The sequence below is a fragment of the Dendrobates tinctorius genome, unplaced genomic scaffold (assembly GCF_039654945.1).
Source record: "Dendrobates tinctorius isolate UK_male_01 unplaced genomic scaffold, ASM3965494v1 ptg000370l, whole genome shotgun sequence".
In the NCBI taxonomy this organism is placed as follows: Eukaryota; Metazoa; Chordata; class Amphibia; order Anura; family Dendrobatidae; genus Dendrobates; species Dendrobates tinctorius.
In genome coordinates, this window is record NW_027362036.1 from 6,116,371 (window position 1) to 6,138,727 (window position 22,357).

General features: G+C 43.7%; 1 protein-coding gene across 3 annotated transcripts in view; it reads right to left on the reverse strand.

Annotated features, from left to right (window-relative positions):
• Positions 1-22,357, reverse strand: part of MMP24 (matrix metallopeptidase 24) — a 222,999-nt gene that overhangs the window by 70,875 nt on the left and 129,767 nt on the right. For all 3 annotated transcript variants that reach the window (XM_073562913.1, XM_073562914.1, XM_073562915.1), the window contains exon 2: positions 1,382-1,530. In XM_073562913.1, coding sequence (XP_073419014.1) covers positions 1,382-1,530 — 149 coding nt within the window. The remainder of the gene's footprint in view (positions 1-1,381; positions 1,531-22,357) is intronic.

A 22,357-nucleotide genomic window follows, 5' to 3' on the forward strand; every position in this document is an offset into this window, starting at 1 on the left:
GTCCAAAGGAGGACAAAACGACACAGGACGTGCGTTGTTGAACTGTAGACAACTTGCTGCTGGAAAAGCTGTGCTTGTTGCACCTTAGAAAAATTTGTAACGGGACTGTTCTGCATCCCTGCGGGCAAAGGAGCCCTGGAGCACCTTGGAGTCGGGTGCAATGAGGCCGATACGGCCAGGAGTGGACATTGTTTTTATTTTTACTTTTGTTGCGCCTGTTGCACCATTCCTGCTGGATAGCGGGACTCTGCCTTTGGACTGAGGAATGGACTATATGTGGCTGTGGCAACAGACTGCGCTTTAAGAGACAGACAGTGCACATACGGTAGCAGGGCAGTACTTTGTGCAAAGGAGGGGGGAACACCCTCTCCAAGGATTGAGGACCTAAAGAGCGAGTCCGGACTGTTTTATATTATGACGGTTGCTGTGTACGGGTCCTGTGGATGGGACCAGAGCGTTTTGGTCTGAAGGTGTTACCTGGGGGACTGTGAACTAGGAACCTGTATAAGGACTCCCTTGCAACATGGTTTGATTATCTCACCTATCTCCCTGCATGGAGTATTCCCATGTACATAATAAAAATGTTTTATTTATTACATGGTCGAGAATGACCAATCTTAAAGGGAAGAGTAAGGGGTATACCGGGACCCTGTGATGCTCCATTCCCTTTCCTCATGTTGATACTGTACTGCTTGTATAATTGTATGTATGTTTCTGATACTGCTATATATATGTATATATGTTGTGTAGATAGGGAAAGTGCAGTACCTCAAGGTGGACACTAGATGGGGTACAATAGTGTACATAGTTTACATAGGAGGAGCCAACTGTGGATAAGAGGGTTTTCCTGCTTCTAGTTAGTAGGGCTACAGAGTCTGGACAGGGTGGTTAATTCCATAACGTTGGGAAGTGGGAAGCCCAGTCGTCCACAGCCGTTGGAGCAGAAGTGCAGCAGTATTTAAACACAGGTCACTCTAAGATGTGGCAGCTTACTACATGGGCAGATGTCCTCATGTCTGGGGCGAAACTGACAAGGGAACTCCTGAACGTAGTGAAGCTGAGCAGGACTGAAGGACATAGGGAAGAGCACAGGGAAAGTGAATGATGTGGACTGTGCAGAACTCTGTGTTGATGCTGTAACTGATGTGGATGTGCTACGATTGAAAACAAGTAAAGTTCTACGTTTAAAGTTGGAATTGGACTCTGTCTCTTTATGGCAGATCAAAGGAAGAAGTGTTTCTGCTTCTAAGGGAGGCCTATGGGAATCAGACAAGTGAGACTCTATGTATGTGGTTCTGGTGGCCAGAGCGCGCTAAAGCAGACAACTTTGCGGACCATGACTACGGCCCTGGCTGCCGCTCACATGCACATCTGTACTCACTCAATTGTCATTTGGTCCAGTACTCCAGTCACCGGAATCCCGTAGAACTGTTGCATGGTGACCACTGCGGACTGCATAGCTTTTCCTGAATGTAAAGCTGATATTCTAATATCATATGGGAGCAAATAGCCATATGTCTTCAACCAGCTCTGTGGAGAGAGAAAAACACAACCATAAATCTCAGGATTGTCTTAAAAACATTCCTTGTTTCATTGGTCAAGGCCATAAAAGACATTAAACTGATACAGAAAAGTCAGAATATTGACTACTTAAATGTCAAAGGCGATCACCTGGGAAATGGAATGACCTATAAAACTTATCAACCATGGCTCACTGCCAATCTTTCAAGATATTTACTGTCCACGGTGACAATGGTCAGTAAATGTAAAACTCTTTGTTGCGGCTCTCTATTCTCTTTATGTACGGTGTTTATTTTTTTTCTTCACTATATCTAATATATAAAGCTCAAGTGTGTGTATGTCCGGGATTGGCATCCGCACCGTCGCAGCTACAGCCACAAAATTTGGCACAGTCACACGTCTGGACCCCGAGAGTGTCCTAGGCTATGTTGTGAGGCGAAATTTTAACCCCGCGCGTTCCAATTCACCAAACAATTTTGCCCTTATCTACATACTGGGGAAAAAGTGTGTGTGTGTGTGTGTGTATATCAAGCCCCGCCCCTCATTATGATGTCATAATGGTTGCCATGGCGACGCTGATGTCATCATAGGTTGCAAGCCCCGCCGCTCACTATGATGTCATAATGGTTGACTATGGGATGGAGGATGTGTGATGGGTATTTTGGCACTGGACTATAGGATGGAGGATATGTATGATGGGTATATGGGCACGGGACTATGGGATGGAGGATATGTATGATGGGTATATGGGCATGGGACTATGAGATGAAGGATGTGTGATGTGTATATGGGCACTCGACTATGGGATGGCGAATATGTATGATGGGTATATGGGCATGGGACTATGGGATGGAGGATGTGTGATGGGTATATGGGCATGGGACGGAGGATGTGTGATGGGTATTTGGGCACTCGACTATGGGATGGAGGATATGTATGATGGGTATATGGGCATGGGCCTATGGGATCGTGGATATGTATGATGGGTATATGGGCACGGGACTATGGGATGGAGGGTAATTATAACTTACTATAACTAACCACAGTTAGTTACTTTGCCCGGGCAGCGCCGGGCTCTTCAGCTAGTTTGATATAAAGACTGAAGTGAGACATCCATCAAAATGGAAAGGTGACGTGTTTACTTGAGGAATAAAAATTTATTGGGCTTCTTAGGGCTCATTCCTACTTGCGATAAAATTACACGAATGCAATCCAATAAAAAAATCAGATTGAATTTGGACTAATGTTATTCTATGATTGTGTGTTCATCTGTGTTTTTTTTCCAGCTCGGATCGGATCACGATCGGACAGGAAAAAAGTCGCAGAATGCTGTGTTAGGGTTGGCGGATTGCACTGAAATAAAATTAAATAATAAAGTGCAATCGCAACCTGGGGTCCACCGTGCAGAGATGTAAAACTGCTGCTAGTGTACAATGGCGGAACTAAACAGCGAGCAATCACCTTAAACGCACTGTGTTAAACTCCACACAATGAGAACAGAACTCAGAGTTCCCAGTTCAGTTATTTCACAGAGTGGGTTGAACTTGCTCTGTAACTCAACTGTGCTAACCGCACACATTTATGAGATAGGTGCAAAGTCAAGGAAAAGAACTCAAATGAGGCTAGGTGCAAGACGCTGTCGCTTACTCAGAGAGGTACAGCCTAAGGGTTGGATTTGCTCTGTAACTCATCTGTGCTAACCGCACACATGAAGGACACAGATGCTAAGTCAAGGGAAAGTTACCCAGTCCAAACAGAGTGGTAGAGTATCCCCTCACATACACCACACAAAAATGATACTAGCACACCTACGTGTGCCGCTGAGAGCCTTTTAAACCCAAAGCTCCACCCCAAACACTCACGCCCAGCCGGCCGTGACATCGCCCGCGTGCAAATCCGGAGCTGCCACATCACCAGAGCAGCTAACGTCCGACCACCAATGAGAAGGCACCACATCACAGACATGCTCAGTAAGGTGATCTCTGGACTTAGACACCAGAGCACAAGGCTGCACCTGTATATCACTGGTTACCATAGACTTGGCTGGAGAGCCAGCAGTAACCAAAGGTACACCATGAGCCTGAGCAAGACACTAGGACCGACATCTGTGCTGAGAAGCAACCACAGCGGCTGGACTAGAATGGAAGACCACAGCACCAGGCAATGCTTGGGATCTATCCTGGCGCCTAACATGCTTTGATTGTAATCGGAAATCGAATCTCATCTTGCAATAGAAGTCAAAGGGTGCAAGAAAAAATATCACACAGCATTCGGACCATGCGAGTGCTGTCCAATTTTTACACACCGATCGCATTTGAAAAGCCAGCAATTCATGTGCCGCATACAGTAATCAAACTGACTGACAGGTTAAAATAGAATAGATAGAATATATACACATAGAATACATAGATATATAGATGCCAGTGACACACACACATTATATATATATATATATATATATATATATATATATATATATACACAGTGGGGCAAAAAAGTATTTAGTCAGTCAGCAATAGTGCAAGTTCCACCACTTAAAAAGATGAGAGGCGTCTGTAATTTACATCATAGGTAGACCTCAACTATGGGAGACAAACTGAGAAAAAAAAATCCAGAAAATCACATTGTCTGTTTTTTTTTTCATTTTATTTGCATATTATGGTGGAAAATAAGTATTTTGTCAGAAACAAGCAATCAAGATTTCTGGCTCTCACAGACCTGTAACTTCTTCTTTAAGAGTCTCCTCTTTCCTCCACTCATTACCTGTAGTAATGGCACCTGTTTAAACTTGTTATCAGTATAAAAAGACACCTGTGCATACCCTCAAACAGTCTGACTCCAAACTCCACTATGGTGAAGACCAAAGAGCTGTCAAAGGACACCAGAAACAAAATTGTAGCCCTGCACCAGGCTGGGAAGACTGAATCTGCAATAGCCAACCAGCTTGGAGTGAAGAAATCAACTGTGGGAGCAATAATTAGAAAATGGAAGACATACAAGACCACTGATAATCTCCCTCGATCTGGTGCTCCATGCAAAATCCCACCCCGTGGGGTCAGAATGATCACAAGAACGGTGAGCAAAAATCCCAGAACCACGCGGGGGGACCTAGTGAATGAACTGCAGAGAGCTGGGGCCAATGTAACAAGGCCTACCATAAGTAACACACTACGCCACCATGGACTCAGATCCTGCAGTGCCAGACGTGTCCCACTGCTTAAGCCTGTACATGTCCGGGCCCGTCTGAAGTTTGCTAGAGAGCATTTGGATGATCCAGAGGAGTTTTGGGAGAATGTCCTATGGTCTGATGAAACCAAACTGGAACTGTTTGGTAGAAACACAACTTGTCGTGTTTGGAGGAAAAAGAATACTGAGTTGCATCCATCAAACACCATACCTACTGTAAAGCATGGTGGTGGAAACATCATGCTTTGGGGCTGTTTCTCTGCAAAGGGGCCAGGACGACTGATCCGGGTACATGAAAGAATGAATGGGGCCATGTATCGTGAGATTTTGAGTGCAAACCTCCTTCCATCAGCAAGGGCATTGAATATGAAACGTGGCTGGGTCTTTCAACATGACAATGATCCAAAGCACACCGCCAGGGCAACGAAGGAGTGGCTTCGTAAGAGGCATTTCAAGGTCCTGGAGTGGCCTAGCCAGTCTCCAGATCTCAACCCTATAGAAAACCTTTGGAGGGAGTTGAAAGTCCGTGTTGCCAAGCGAAAAGCCAAAAACATCACTGCTCTAGAGGAGATCTGCATGGAGGAATGGGCCAACATACCAACAACAGTGTGTGGCAACCTTGTGAAGACTTACAGAAAACGTTTGACCTCTGTCATTGCCAACAAAGGATATATCACAAAGTATTGAGATGAAATTTTGTTTCTGACCAAATACTTATTTTCCACCATAATATGCAAATAAAATGAAAAAAAACAGACAATGTGATTTTTTGGATTTTTTTTTCTCAGTTTGTCTCCCATAGTTGAGGTCTACCTATGATGTAAATTACAGACGCCTCTCATCTTTTTAAGTGGTGGAACTTGCACTATTGCTGACTGACTAAATACTTTTTTGCCCCACTGTATATATATATATATATATATATATATATATATATATATATATATATATATATTAGATAACTAAAAGAAAAGTCGGCAATTCATGTGCCGTGTTCTGTTAAATCACTGCAGGAGCTGACAGGACAGAATAGACGGATTACATACAGTAAATATAACTAGAATAGGTAGATATATAGATGACAGTGACATACATATATATTAGCTGAAGAGCCCGGCGTTGCCTGGGGATAGTAACCAACTGTGGTTAGTTATAACAAATTATAATGATTATATTGCACATAAAAACATTTCACATCATATATTCAACACTACACATTTGTAACACAAATTAACTAAACGATTACCCAAGTATTGATAGTATTTTATTTTCAACTCATTCAAGATTTTTGGTTTTTCCTTTCGGTGCAAAGATGAACAGATTTTTGCCACTTCCAACTCTTGAACAGACCACGTAAAGTTGACCATGAGAAAAGCATGGAGATTGCAAATCGATCCCTGCTACTTTCAAGGACTGTCCCTGAGCATTGTTAATGGACATTGCAAACAGCAGTTGAACTGGAAACTGGAGGCATTTAAAATCAAAAAACAAATCAGATGGAATGAGTGGAATTCTTGGAATAAAAATTTCCTCTCCTTTGGCACATCCTGTTTCTGAGCTGTGTATCTAACCCTATCCTTTGTGATAATGTCTGCTGAGCTGTGTATCTAATCCTATCGTCTGTTACTGACTGCTCAGTTGTGTATCTAATCCTATCCTGTATGATACTGACTGCTGAGTAGTGTATCTAATCCTATCCTGTGTGATACCGTCTGCTGAGCCGTGTACCTAATCCTATCATGTTTGTTACTGACTGCTCAGCCGTGTATCTAATCCTATCCTGTGTGATACTGATTGCTGAGCCGTGTATCTAATCCTACCCTGTGTGATACTGACGGCAGAGCCGTGTATCTAATCCTATTCTGTGTGATACTGTCTGCTGAGCAGTGTATCTAATCCTATCCTGTGTGATACCGTCTGCTGAGCCGTGTACCTAATCCTCTCATGTTTGTTACTGACTGCTCAGCCGTATATCTAATCCTATCCTGTGTGATACTGATTGCTGAGCCGTGTATCTAATCCTACCCTGTGTGATACTGACGGCAGAGCCGTGTATCTAATCCTATTCTGTGTGATACTGTCTGCTGAGCCGTGTATCTAATACTATTCTGTGTGATACTGTGTGCCAAGCTGTGTATCTAATCCTATCCTGTGTTATACTGTCTGCTGAGCCGTGTATCTATTCCTATCCTGTGTGATACTGACTGCTGAGCCATGTGTCTAATCCTATCCTGTGTGATACTGACTGCTGAGCTGTGTACCTAATCCTATCCTGTGTGATACCATCTGCTGAGCCAAGTGTCTAATCCTATCCTGTGTGATACTGACTGCTGAGCCATGTACCTAATCCTATCATGTGCGTTACTGACTGCTCAACCATGTATCTAATCCTACCCTGTGTGATACTGACTGCGGAGCCATGTATCTAATCCTATTCTGTGTGATACTGTCTGCTGAGCCGTGTATCTAATACTATTCTGTGTGATACTGTGTGCTGAGCTGTGTATCTAATCCTATCCTGTGTGATACTGTGTGCTGAGCTGTGTATCTAATCCTATCCTGTGTGATACTGTCTGCTGAGCCGTGTATCTATTCCTATCCTGTGTAAGATACTGACTGCTGAGCTGCGTATCTAATCCTATCCTGTGTGATATTGACTGCTGAGCTGTGTATCTAATCCTATACTGTGTGATACTGACTGCTGAGCTGCGTATCTAATCCTATCCTGTGTGATACTGACTGCTGAGCTGTGTATCTAATCCTATACTGTGTGATACTGACTGCTGAGCCATGTGTCTAATCCTCTCCTGTGTGATACTGACTGCTGAGCTGTGCTTCTAATCCTATCCTGTGTGATACTGACTGCTGAGCCGTGTATCTAATCCTATCCTGTGTGATACTGGGCTCCCCCTGCAGTCTGTGTCAGAGGGTGGTTTGTGTTGGCACGGTAATAAATTGTGTTATTTCCAGCTTTACAGAAGGACAGTAACACCATAGAAATGATAAGAATAATAGGCCAAATTGTTTGGTGAATTGGAACGCGCGGGGTTAAAATTTCACCTCACATCATAGCCTATGACTCTCTCGGGGTCCAGACGAGTGACTGTGCAAAATTTTGTGGCTCTAGCTGCGACGGTGCAGATGTCAATCCCGGACATACACACATACATACATGCAAACATACACACACATTCAGCTTTATATATTAGATATACTGTATATACAGTGGGGCAAAAAAGTATTTAGTCAGTCAGCAATAGTGCAAGTTCCACCACTTAAAAAGATGAGAGGCGTCTGTAATTTACATCATAGGTAGACCTCAACTATGGGAGACAAACTGAGAAAAAAAAATCCAGAAAATCACATTGTCTGTTTTTTTTTCATTTTATTTGCATATTATGGTGGAAAATAAGTATTTGGTCAGAAACAAAATTTCATCTCAATACTTTGTGATATATCCTTTGTTGGCAATGACAGAGGTCAAACGTTTTCTGTAAGTCTTCACAAGGTTGCCACACACTGTTGTTGGTATGTTGGCCCATTCCTCCATGCAGATCTCCTCTAGAGCAGTGATGTTTTTGGCTTTTCGCTTGGCAACACGGACTTTCAACTCCCTCCAAAGGTTTTCTATAGGGTTGAGATCTGGAGACTGGCTAGGCCACTCCAGGACCTTGAAATGCTTCTTACAAAGCCACTCCTTCATTGCCCTGGCGGTGTGCTTTGGATCATTGTCATGTTGAAAGACCCAGCCACGTTTCATATTCAATGCCCTTGCTGATGGAAGGGGGTTTGCACTCAAAATCTCACGATACATGGCCCCATTCATTCTTTCATGTACCCGGATCAGTCGTCCTGGCCCCTTTGCAGAGAAACAGCCCCAAAGCATGATGTTTCCACCACCATGCTTTACAGTAGGTATGGTGTTTGATGGATGCAACTCAGTATTCTTTTTCCTCCAAACACGACAAGTTGTGTTTCTACCAAACAGTTCCAGTTTGGTTTCATCAGACCATAGGACATTCTCCCAAAACTCCTCTGGATCATCCAAATGCTCTCTAGCAAACTTCAGATGGGCCCGGACATGTACAGGCTTAAGCAGTGGGACACGTCTGGCACTGCAGGATCTGAGTCCATGGTGGCGTAGTGTGTTAATTATGGTAGGCCTTGTTACATTGGTCCCAGCTCTCTGCAGTTCATTCACTAGGTCCCCCCGCGTGGTTCTGGGATTTTTGCTCACCGTTCTTGTGATCATTCTGACCCCACGGGGTGGGATTTTGCGTGGAGCACCAGATCGAGTGAGACTATCAGTGGTCTTGTATGTCTTCCATTTTCTAATTATTGCTCCCACAGTTGATTTCTTCACTCCAAGCTGGTTGGCTATTGCAGATTCAGTCTTCCCAGCCTGGTGCAGGGCTACAATTTTGTTTCTGGTGTCCTTTGACAGCTCTTTGGTCTTCACCATAGTGGAGTTTGGAGTCAGACTGTTTGAGGGTGTGCACAGGTGTCTTTTTATACTGATAACAAGTTTAAACAGGTGCCATTACTACAGGTAATGAGTGGAGGAAAGAGGAGACTCTTAAAGAAGAAGTTACAGGTCTGTGAGAGCCAGAAATCTTGATTGCTTGTTTCTGACCAAATACTTATTTTCCACCATAATATGCAAATAAAATGAAAAAAAAACAGACAATGTGATTTTCTGGATTTTTTTTTCTCAGTTTGTCTCCCATAGTTGAGGTCTACCTATGATGTAAATTACAGACGCCTCTCATCTTTTTAAGTGGTGGAACTTGAACTATTGCTGACTGACTAAATACTTTTTTGCCCCACTGTATGTATTAGGCTGAGTTCACACGTAGCGTTTTTTTCGCGTTTCCGCGGCGGTTTTAACCGCGCGATTTTGCCGCGAAAAATAAGCTTTCCAAGCATTCCTATGGGATTCCGCAAAGCTGTGCTAATGCTGCGGTTTTTACCGCGGTGGAATCGCTTCGCGGTAAAAAACGCAGCATGCTCATTAATTTGCGGAATCGCGGCGATCCCGCACCCATAGGAATGCATTGTTCCGCTTACTTCCCGCATGTGGCTGTGCACACCATGCGGAAAGTAAGCAGAACAATTGCGGATGGTACCCACGGTCCGGAGGAGAGGAGACTGTCCTCCGGGCTTTGGGTACCATATCCCTGTAAAAAATAGAATTTAAAATAAAAAATATTGTTATTCTTACCTTCCGGCGTCCCGCGCAGCATTCCCGCCTCTCTCCACGCATCCGTTCCCAGTAATCCTTTGCGAAAATGCCCGCGATGACGTCCGCTCTCGCGGGATCGCGAAGTCTCGCGGTAATTCGCGCGACATCATCGCAAATTACCGCGAGACATCGCGATCCCGCGAGAACGGACGTCATCGCGGGCATTTTCGCAAAGGATTACTGGGAACGGATGCGCAGGACGTCGGAAGGTGAGAATAATACTATTTTTTATTTTTTTTTTACATTCTATCTTTTACTACTATGTTTGACGAGTGTGACCAACCTGTCAATCAGTTCTCCAAGCGATGCTACAGATCGCTTGGAAAACGCTAGCATTCTGCAAGCTAATTACGCTTGCAAAATGCTAGTTTTTCCGCGGGAAAATCGCGGGAATTTAAAATGCGATTTTCCCGCGGAACGGAATTCCGGAACTCTCGCGGTAACTTCCGCGAGAGTTCTGGTACGTGTGCACTTAGCCTTACATAGAAGAAAATTCGTCAATTCAGCAGCCGCGGAGTGTAAAATCACAGCAGGAGCCGACAGGATAGAAGAGATGGATTACCGTACATATAGTAAATACAAATAGAATAGGTACAGTAGATATATAGATGCCTGTGACAAATACAAGTAGTACAGTGTGTGCAGATTACTGTACATGTATTTAATAAAAGATTTTTTTGGAAAAAAATGGCGTGGGCTCCCGCACAATTTTCGTAACCAGCAGAGGGAAAGCCGACGGCTGGGGTCCGATGTTTATAGCATGGGAAGGGGATAATAACCATGGAGTTTCTCAGGCTATTAGATGTATATTTAGCCTTTACTGGCTATTAATTTGGAACTTGCAGCCTTCTGTCCAGGCAGGAAAATTGTCCTGTGCTAACGTAAGATAATTCTCTAATAACTGATCCAGACCAGGTTTCTGTCTCTGCTCTTCCCGGTCTGGTCATTCAGGGGTTAACTTTTCTCTGCCTCGTTCTGGTGCCAGGTCAGCTACTTCTCTGCGCTGCTTCCTGCAGGCAGTGTCAGTTACATTTCCTGCCTAGGGCTTGTGTAGCTGACTCTGGAGAAGCCCTGGTTTGTCCTGCTCCGCTTAGCTGACTTTGCTTGAGTCTGTGTTTTCCGTCCCTGCCTGTCCCGTCTCTGGTTGTCATTGTGTGTTTGGATTCCCCGGTACCCGATGACTCTGCTTTGCCTCTGACCTGTCTTTTGTTTCTGGTATTTCTGCTTCTGACAGGTACTGACATTTTTGGCGTTCCTCTGACTCTGTGTTTGGTATTTCCCTTGGTACTGCACTACTCTCTGGTATCAACCCGGCTTGTTTGAATATTTTGCTGCCACCTGGTGGTAGCCTCGCTGCATTGCTGCTGGTCTGCTCTGTGCAGTATTTCAGCCTTCCCTCCAGTCTGCTGCCATCTTGTGGAGTTTACATTTAGCTGCAGCGTGACAATAACTAGCTGCTATTAGAGAAGTTTGGGATATATGGATAGAGATTCTTCCAAAAATGATACAATATTGGTTAAAATGTCACTGTGGTAAACAACTTGTGGCATTTCGAGGTAGGTGCCCGTTCAAAACAATATAGTATATACCAAGTAAGCCAGCAAAGTATGGAATCAAGATATGGACACTTTGTGACAGCAGTTCATATGCTCTAAACTCTCAAGTATACACAGGAAAAAGCTGGAGGAAAACCTGAAAAGAATGTGAGTCATTTCAGATTTGACGTATGGACTAAGAGGACAAAATGTGACATGTGACAACTTTTTTGCATCACACCAACTGAGGCAGCTGTTACTAAAACGAAAACTTACTATGCTGGGCACTGTAAGGGTGTGTGCACACGCTGCGGATTCTGCTGCGGATTGATCCGCGCGGATTTAGCGAAATCCGCAGGTCAAAAGACCTGCGGTTTATCTGTGGATTAGCCTGCGGTTTATCACCTCTACAATGGAGGAGATGGTAAACCACAGTGGATTCCGCAGAAAGAATTGCCATGTCAATTCTTTCTGTGGATTAAAAACCGCAGCAAATCCGCGCTGAAAAATCCGCACCGTCTGCACTGCGGTTTCCATTTCCCATAGGATATTATGGTACTGTCCACCGCAGCAGAAACTGCTGCGGATCCGCAGGACCAAAACCGCTGCGGATCCACAGCGTGTGCAGACACCCTAAGGGCGGTTTCACAAGTCCAGATAATTCCAGTACCGGAAAAACTGGTACCGGAGCTGTCCGTCTGTGTGGATACGTAGGCCATCCATGTGTGATCTGTGTGCTATCCGTATGTCCGTGTGTACCATCCGTGTGCTGTCCGTGTATTAAAAAAATTGGTTTAAGTGTTAACCCTATGACTTCTAAAGACGCACACGGATGGCACATGGACGCCATCCGTGTGTGGTGCGTGTTTACACGGACCCATTGACTTGTATGGGTCCGTGTGATCTGTGCTGTTGCACAAATACGGACATGTCAGCGTATTTTGCACACGGACACACGGTCCGTGAAAACACGCTGACATCTGCCTAGACACACTCATTAGAATGTGTCTACGTGTGTCAGTGTCTCCGGTACGTGAGAAAACTGTCACTACACGTACCGGAGAGACTGACGTGTGAAACTGGCCTAAGAAAAAGCAAGCCTGAATTGCTGCAAGGTATCCGTGGTAAAAGAGATGTTCATAGTTCAATGTTTTACTTTACTCGAAATACGACAGTGGTTTCTTACATTCCCAAAAAATAACAAACAGGTCATTCTGATGAGCACGATGCACCATGCCAATGTAGTATGTAGTCGAGATGGCAAGCCGCAGATGAAATTAGATCATAATGCCACCAAAGAGACAGTTTATGTACTAGATCAACTAACAGCTTTGTACACATGCAGACGCAAAACCGATCGGTGGCCAAAGGTTTTATTTTATAACATTGTTGATGTATCTGCCTACAATGCATTTGTTTTATAGCGTGAAATAAACCCCGATCGGAACGCCAATAAACTGCATAAACAAAGGCTCTTTCTGGAAGAATTAGGAAAGTTGCTTGTTGCTTGCCATCTTTTTTTCCAAAGAAATATAAAACCTCGATGTGAAGGAGTAGCAGCCATAGTAAACAGCCATAGTAAACCATTTCCAAGAGCTCAACAAAGCGAACCCACAGCCTCCACAAGCACTGGGAAAAGCCTGAAAAGGAAAAGATGCAGCATTGGTCCATCTTCCTGTGATAAAACAAATATGATATGCTCTAGTTGTAGTAAATATTTATGTCAAGCACATGTGAGTTATTTCTATTGTAAGGTAGCGCTTGTCATTCGGGTAGGGGATACTCGCTTTGCAGCCAAATAACCAGATCCATAAAACATCATCAGTTCAGGCATCATATTCAGGCATCATAAACCATAAACAGCCACAGAAAGTTCATATCAACAGCATAGCGTCCATGACAGAGCTCCACGCTGTTAAGCCTGTACTCACACAGGTTATGCAAAGTCCATTGCGCAGGCTTTCTAGTAACACTCCCGTGTCCAGGTTACCTCATAGCTGCTTCATACTCCAGACATTCATTCCCTCCCCTGGGAACTCTCAGATACTGGTAGCCATTACACACAGCCACTTCACGTGCTGTCAGGCAGGAAGCCCCATCCTCCAGATGAGATCTTCCACAACGGACCAACCGGGCCCAGCATTCACTCATGTGGCCTACCCTGGCCTCCTTATATGGTCCGTAGCCACGCCCACCGGGTCACATGGCTATGACCTCATCACCGGTCCTACAAGCATTCATACCTTCTTTACTATGGTGTTCTAGAGACACCCCTGGGTGGATTTGTAGGTAGCTGGTTCCACACGTCTCACCAGCTACCTGGAATGCTCTCCCTGACACAGTGTAACAGAAGCTCAGCAGTACCTCTGCTGACCAACACACATGTTCAAGCTTCCATCCCAAGGCCACCCACCTTGAGATACATAACGGTCATTCAACATCTTGCCACTCATCCTCTCTACAGGGACACCCACACAGCGCCCCCTGGCGGACACAGTGGTCACTACACCACACTATGCAGAATGTAAGAATGCCTGAATATAGCAATACATGTACAACCTTTTGTTTTACTTTCTTTAGAAAACTGAAGTTTTAATTTTTATTTTTAATTTGTTTTTGACCAACCATGTTCACATACAGTTAAATAATGCAACTGGTATTGAAATAATTTGCTTAGAGTAGCTAAAAGTCAAAATGAACAAACTTTTTTACAGGTCAGTACCAGTACAAAACGAGTGTATAGCCAATATGAACAGCAGGGTTAAAGGATAAAAAAAAACTCCACTGAGGCGGCCAGCTACCCTCCTACCTCCATCCAGGGCTAGTGCCTGAGATGCAGCAATTTAATTAAGATGGAAAAGCTTAAAGAAACACCAAGAAATAATTAAATTAAACAAAAAAAATTGTCGCATCCTGAAACAAACACTTTTGTAGGAATCCTGAATAGTACAAAGAGATTAATCTCCTGCTGATAATTTCTAGTATCAGCTGATTGTCTGAACTCACCCCTTTCCAGGGAAAAGGGAGCAAAGTAGGCAAGATACTAAGGTGACAGTGACTCTTCACCATCATCTCTCTATGGCTTAACTCTGTTTTTGTGACTACTAACACCATGTTTGCCTTTTTGTTTGGTTTCTTCAACTAACCTTACTTATGTGTTTTTCAAGAAAAGAAGGATTTTAAGGCCATGTGCACACAATCAGTATTTGGTCAGTATTTTACCTCAGTATTTGTAAGCTAAAGCCAGGAGTGGGTGATAAATCCAGAAGTGGTGACTAGTGATGGGCGAGGAGCATTGTTGCTCGGGTGTCCTCCGAGTATTTTGGCGTGCTCGGAGATTTAGTTTTTCGTTTCGGCTGCATGATTTGCGACTTGTGGCCAGGCTGAAAACATGTGGGAATTCCCTAACAAACAGGCATTCCTCACATGTATTCAGGCTGTCTAGCAGCCACAAATAACGCAGATGAGACGACAAAAACTAAATCTCCAAGCACGCCAAAATACTCGGAGACCACCTCAGCATGCTCGGGAAAACCCAAGCAACGAGTATACTCACTCATCACTAGTTGGGACGTGTTTCTATTATACTTTTCCACTCCTAGATTTGGCTTAGAAATACTGAAGTAAAAAACTCACCAAACATTCAACGTGTGCACATGGCCTTATTTTTTGTGCATTTTCAGTGTTTTCCTTTAGGCTACATTCACTCGTTCAGTATTTTACCTCAGTATCTGTAAGCCAAAACCAGGAGTGGGTGATAATACAGAAGTGGTGACGTGTTTCTATTAGGCCATGTGCACACTGTTCAGTATTTGGTGAGTTTTTTACCTCAGTATTTGTAAGCCAAAACCAGGAGTGGGTGATAAATTAAGAAGTGGTGACGTGTTTCTATTAGGCCATGTGCACACATTCAGTATTTGGTCAGTATTTTACCTCAGTATCTGTAAGCCAAAACCAGGAGTGGGTGATAAATACAGAAGTGGTGACGTGTCTCTGTTATACTTTTCCTCTGATTGTTCCTCTCCTGGTTTTGACTTACAGATACTGAGGTAAAACACTGACCAAATACTGAACGTGTGAACATGGCCTTAAACTGCTTTTTTGGACGAGGGCAGTAAAAGCTTCTACATACAGCTCTGTCTGCAATGAAGACAGCCACACATAGAATGGCCTATTCACCTAATTCCTGGCCTTGGACTAAAGACAGAGGAAACTAGGAGGAGATGGAACCTTGTTCTATCTGCCAGATTTGTACATAAATCTAGTTTTCGCTATCTCATTAATTCCTTGGTTTCATTGGCCTTTTATCCTTTATAATAAAACAATTTCTTTAATATAGTGTCCATAAAATGGTAGGAGAAATACTGCCAGCCCTGTTCCTGTGAACTAGAGATCTAAGGTTCTCCATACAGAAGGTAGTGCAGCACTGATAATTAAAGTTACTGTAATTTTAAGCCTGGCTCCTATGGACTCTCAAGCAGCTTTAATCAACCTCAGTAAAAATATTCTACCTTCTTCTTCCTCCTGTCTCCCGCTGGGCTGCTGCAAGCCTGCTAATTTCTCTCATTCAGTCAGATACTCCTGTGTCAGCGGAAAGGATCTGCATATTCATGAGAAATCCGTTGTCTAGTCCTCCTACCCAGAGGCTGCTCACATAAAGAGATGTGAAAGGTGAAGAGTGCAAGGAAATTGCAATTTCCTCTGTAAACAATTACATCAGTGATACAGAGCGGCACGCCCACCATGCTATTAGGGGGCGGACGTACCTAGCTGGTATAGCGGGATCACAAACGTTAAGCAAAATATGGGGCGACGTTCAGGTCGCTGTTCAAGTTGATGCTAATGTTTGTACAGTTTTCCAGTTAAAACTGCTTTATACTTGAAATGTCATGCAGCCATTAATGAACAAAGTCCCTCATTTCAGCAAGTAAATAGAGGCTTACGCTACGTTACAACGGAACGTACTGGCTGTGGACCTGCGGCAGTGAAGGTCCCACAGTGATACCCTACATCATGATTTACCCCTATGGCTACCATTGTGAAAAACGTGCAAAGAATCCATATATTTCAAGGTCTGCACGCAAATGGTGAAACTCGCATGTACTGTACATCCGCAGCACATACGGACATGCCGTATATCTCGAATTCGCAACTCCACTCAATTTACACCGCGGATATATGTCACAGCTTGTGCATGAGATTTCTTAACATCTCACGTACTTTGCTGGCACTGCACAATGCCAAAGTGAATACGCTGTATTTTCACAATGTAGGAACTTAGCCTTAGTGACCTACCGGCATAGTCAGTAACTAACAATTAGAAAAGTTGGCCAAACTGAAGGTCAAATTATAGGACCCTCCTCTACTAGTGTTAGAGAGGGTCTACAAAGAAAGTCTGAGTTTGGAGGTTTAGGCAAGTACATGCATTACATGAGCATGGTGGCTCAGTGGTTAGCATAGCAGCAATGGGGACCTAGGTTCAAATCCCAACAAGCACAACATCTGTAAGGGGTTTGTATGTTCTCCCCATGGTTATTTGGGTTTCCTACGGAAAGACATACAGATAGGGAATTACGATTTTGCGCCCCAATGGGGGACAGAGATAATATTGTATGTATAGCGCTGTGGAATATGATGGCGCTATATAAGCAAAGCATGTTTTCAATGAGAATAGTGTAATACTTCCTTTCACCTGTGGTGTTGCTGCAGGGAAATTGGGCACTTTCTGCCGGGTACCCCCACAGATTACAGCTGATCGCTGGAGGTGTCTACCACAGGACAATCTGTGATCAGTTTATTGTCTACGTCCATCTGACAAAAAAATACTGTTCAGAAAGGACATGCCTTTTAAGATCAAAAAAAGCAACTAAGGAAGTTGGAGAAGTGTCATATCTGACTGGAGCTGCTCTTTAAGACACATAATTAAACTGAGAACATAAAACGCAAGTTGCAAGTTGTTAATGAGCCATTATGTGTTAGTATAGCACTTATATTAATGATCGGTATAATTAGTTCAAGCATCATTAGATTACCTTATGTATTAAGGGTATAAATGAAGATATCTTTCAGTATAATAGAACTGTCATCCTCAACCATATAGCAGATATTTAATTTATTTTCTAAAGGATCAGCAATTAATTTGTGCGTTTCTTCCAAACTTACTTCAAGTACTTCACTGCGGATAAACTTTTAATCCCAACTAATTATTCAAACATCTTGCAAAACAGGCAGCTAATTAGTGTGATTCTCATGTTCTATATTGGCAGTTTGTTAGCGCCTTGCACTATATACTGTTAGTATACATTTAATCACAACAAAACCCCGGGGACAACAAATGACGCTCTCTGCTCCACCTTCCACCATATGCGGAAATAATTAATTGATTCATAAGTTAAGAGCCAATACAGGATCTCACTGAAGAGGGAAAGTCCTATATGCAACATTTCACCGCTCCACAGCTCAGACGATAACTGTATGACCAATGAGGTTTACATGCTGAGACTCCTACAGATCCACAAAACAGGAGGTCCCTTCTCCCAAGTCCTTTTTTGTGAATGGAGCTGTAATTAGCATGTGCATCCACCAATATAACAAACAGTGATAGGAGCAGTGGTTGTGTAACGGTGGTGGAAGCTCATGGTTTGCTTTCTGACCCCAAGAGTTAAATGTGTTTTATGTACTTGTATGTGGTACAGGTAGAAAACCCCATGGGGCTGCAGTTAGCTGGGACAGGGTTAACTGTAGTGGCCAATCCAGATGGGAGGGGGGAACTGAGTGTTAGAGACATAGGCAGGAAGTGACAGTTCAGTATATGCAGCAGGAATAGTTGGCTGCTAAGGACGACGCAAGCTCAATATTCGGGACAGCAGATTGCCATAAATACCTTCCGTGTGATTCTGTCTAATGGCCAAAGGCAACCTCAAGATGGATGTCGGGGGCCAGGGGCACACTCAGATTGTGAAGCTAGGTAGAAAGATGGACTCAGACTACATGAGGCGGAAGGTATCACAATTCAGTAATGCTTCTAGAGGTGAGGAAGATCCCCAAGGGCTAGGAAAGCCAGAAAGGGGGATATGCTAACTATCCCAGGGCTAAAGTTGTATCCAGTACCTGTGGGAAAGCTGACATCCCATTGGGCTTTATCCTTTAAACCTGCTTGTAAATATTGTACAGACCGCCATTCTCTTAGTAAAAGTTTGTTTAGTATTAACCACGTGTCTCCTGGTGTTGGAATATGTTTGGTGCAACAACTCCATTCCTGTCTATGAGTGTTTTTTGCTAGATTTGAATGCTATTGATAAAGTTAGAAAAAAAAAACTCCCAGAGGCTCATACAGGAAGAGCATGTATTTCCTGTTTTTCCTGTGTCTGTGTATGAGAGAAGCAGCCTGCTGTAGATGCTGCACGGAGACACACAAATGATTTATTCCAGATCTGTTAAGCTTATCATATATTGTTCCGGAATAAACAAGTTCTGTTGTCACACGCTTGGAGAGTATCGTGAGTAATCCACTGCCAACACCTGGACTGTTTGCTGCCCTGATTCCAGAAGACAGATTCCTGGCCTCAGAAAAGGTCTGCAGGCCAGAAATAAGTGGGAAGCATTACATACACAGCAGCACACCAGGACTGAGACACTCCTTGTCTGTAGGATGCCAAAGCAAGTGGGGACCGAAGCTTGCCCACAACTACCTCGCTTGAGCATCTTACAGTTGCACGTGCTCACTACTACTACAGTATTTCTGGTCTTGTGATCAGTGAGAGTCATAGTTGTTGAAGCTCCAGTGGTCTATCCAAGGGCGATCATATCATTGATGCAACCTGGGTGGCAGCACAGAGGCCCAAGATGTAATTGGGCCAATTTATACCTTCAAAGTAGGTGCAATTTTGCATTTATAGCTCTTTGGCTGCAAAGGGCCCATATATTGTTTTTGAACAAGGGCCCTTTTATGACTATGTCCACCAGAGGGTCTATCACCTACCTGTAGATAGATGATTTATGTTATTTATAGGAAACAGGTCATGTTTTCAGGATTTCCATAGTAATGCACAGGTTAGAGAATTCCTGTTGCCTTGATGATATTTCCACTCCCTGTGCAATACTAAGGAAATCCTGAAAACTTGACCTGTTGGGGGCCATGAGGACTGGAGATTGAGAAACACTGCTTTAGACCTTTGTTTGGACAACCCATGTAAGCTCTGCTATATTTTTTCATAGAAAACAAAGCACTGAAAATGTTGGACTCCAACCATCCCGATCCTTCTAAGGGTGGTTTCACATTAGCGCTTTTTAAGCGCACGCAAGGCCGGGGGTAGCTCCGCCCCCGAGCCGGTTCTCTGCCCGGCGTGCCCACCCCTTGCTTGTATCGCCGCCTCCTAGCGCACAGCGGCGCCTGCGATCGGCGCACCCTATCTTTAGCACCGTGCGCACCAAAATCAAACTTTTCGGATTTTGGCGCGCACGGCGCACCGTCAAAAGTGCGCAGCGCAGGTCAAAGCGCAACTAGCGCACGGCCTGCGCACGATCTGCGCACCCTATGCTAAAGATAGGGTGCGCCGATCGCAGGCGCCGCTGTGTGCTAGGAGGCGGCGATACAAGCAAGGGGCGGGCACGCCGGGCAGAGAGTCGGCTCGGGGGCGGAGCTACCCCCGGCCGTGCGTGCGCTTAAAAAGCGCTAATGTGAAACCAGCCTTAGCCATGACATCTGCCATCAGGGAAGAGATGGGAGGTCCTCAGACATGTCAGTTGATCCCACAGGTTCAGATAGCTTTTACCTTTTGTGTAACATCAGTTTTAAATTCAAGGTTATTTTTTATTTTTTTTTACTATTTTATGAAAAGGCAACGAAAGTCAGATGTCTTTATTCCAAATCCCATATAACACAGTTCACATAACTATAATAAATGGGGTTAAAAAGGAAAGAGGAAAAATTCTTTAATGGCCGGAACTATTCACTGTGCCGCAGATTCTAAATTAATAGTATCTACCTGTGAAATATCTAGCCGGCTAAGAATAGATTGCAGTTGCTACACAATTCCAGCCTCCTGTGGGAAAGGAACAGGCATGAACCAAGTGTTTTCATCTGTCTAGCAGGATCAGAACAATCCCCAGCTGTTTCTCCTCTTGCTATGTGACAGAACTTAATATTATGTTTTTAGATTTCTCCCTCTCTATTATTCGGACATATTTGCCTCTGCGGTAGGAGAGCAGCCATGTTAAATCAGTAAAATATATGCAGAATTGTTCCTAGCCAGCCTTTACACCACTAGATGAATGGTAATAATGAATGTAGCACTGATATTCATACCACATTTGGTGTGTATGCTCCCTGAAAGAGGTCAAAAAGGTCTAAAAAAAACTATGCCTTCAGCATATGCCAGGCAGGTAATTGATCCTTTTTAAGCATACTATACGTTTCCCTTTTACAATCAAAGCTAACAGCTACCGGTATTTATTTTTTTTTTGCCATTCTGCCAGACTGACTTTAAATGGATATCTAATAAATTGATGGATGCTTTAAATGAAAATTTCAACTACTTTTTCCTTATGGATGAGGTCCTTGGATGATGTTTCGGGAATATTGGGTCACTTTCCTAGTGCATGTGCCAAACATAAATCTATTGTAGGAGAGATGGGCAGCAGAAAAGCACAATAGGGTCTAGGACGACATGGTCTAATTTGCTAACCTGATAAAGTTGTGTATCACTACATTTTATGAGCAGCTGCAGCAGATCCACAGGTCACCAGACCAGAATCAGAGAAGGAAAAACTTTGGATTATTCCACGCTGCTGGAGAAACTATAAGGATCCAGTATACAGGCGACGTAGTCTTGTGGTTTTATGATCGATGTATTTTAAAGTATAAGGCCAGAGTCACACAAACATATGGCATCGGATGCGATATGCTAATGACACTCTGTCCCAGCTCTGCTGCGGGCGTGAGCCCGAGTGTCAGTGCTCTGTACTCCGATCCTCTCGCATTAGAGAATCAGAGCATAGGCGCAGAGGAGACGGAGAAATTAATTTCTCCATCTCCACCATTGCCGCCATCCGCAGGAATCGCACTTTACTCAGGTGAAGTGCGATGTTTCACACGCACCCATAGACTGGTATGGGTGCATGCGATCCAATTCTCCGGTGAAATCACAGCTGCCCCATAGGGTAACATTGGGCTGAATGAAATCTGACATTTTATCTGATTTCATGAACGTGCGAGCGAGCCATAGCACAGTTCTTTCTCAGAATTAAAACTTCTCCCTGTATGATGTAGACCAATCATAAACAGGCAGCAACATAGAAGTGCAGAAAGAACTGTGATGTCACATGCCCACAGATCCTGCCAGCTGGAGTGTTCAAGCTTAACAAAGCACAGAAGTGAGGAAATGATAACTGGAGATAATAGCTCCACACATCTGTGCTGTGTAATATACAGTAATTTTATAAGGCAACACTCCTTCGAAGGACGCCCTATTCCGAAACGCGCGTCGGGGCGCGTTCTCAGGCATTCCCAGGCACTCATTATCGGCTCATTAGGTATTTCTTTGCCCACTCTTAGCTCCCACTTCTCTTCTTCCACAATTGGTGGCACCGCAGCAGTGTCATCCTTCATTCGTGCACATCATCCATTTATTATTTTTATTATTCATTTTTTATTGCACTATTTCATTTTATTGCACTTTGTATGCACAGCAGTGGTCATTATATATTTGTTGTTATTATTGTATTCTTCTTTTTTGCACAATTTGGTGTTATTGCACATTGTATACACTATTGTTTGGGGGCGTCAAGAAGTGTTTAGCTATTTTTTCAGTCTAGTATTGAGCCTGTTTGATACGGGTATTTATTTAACCCCTTGTTGAAGTTTACTATAATT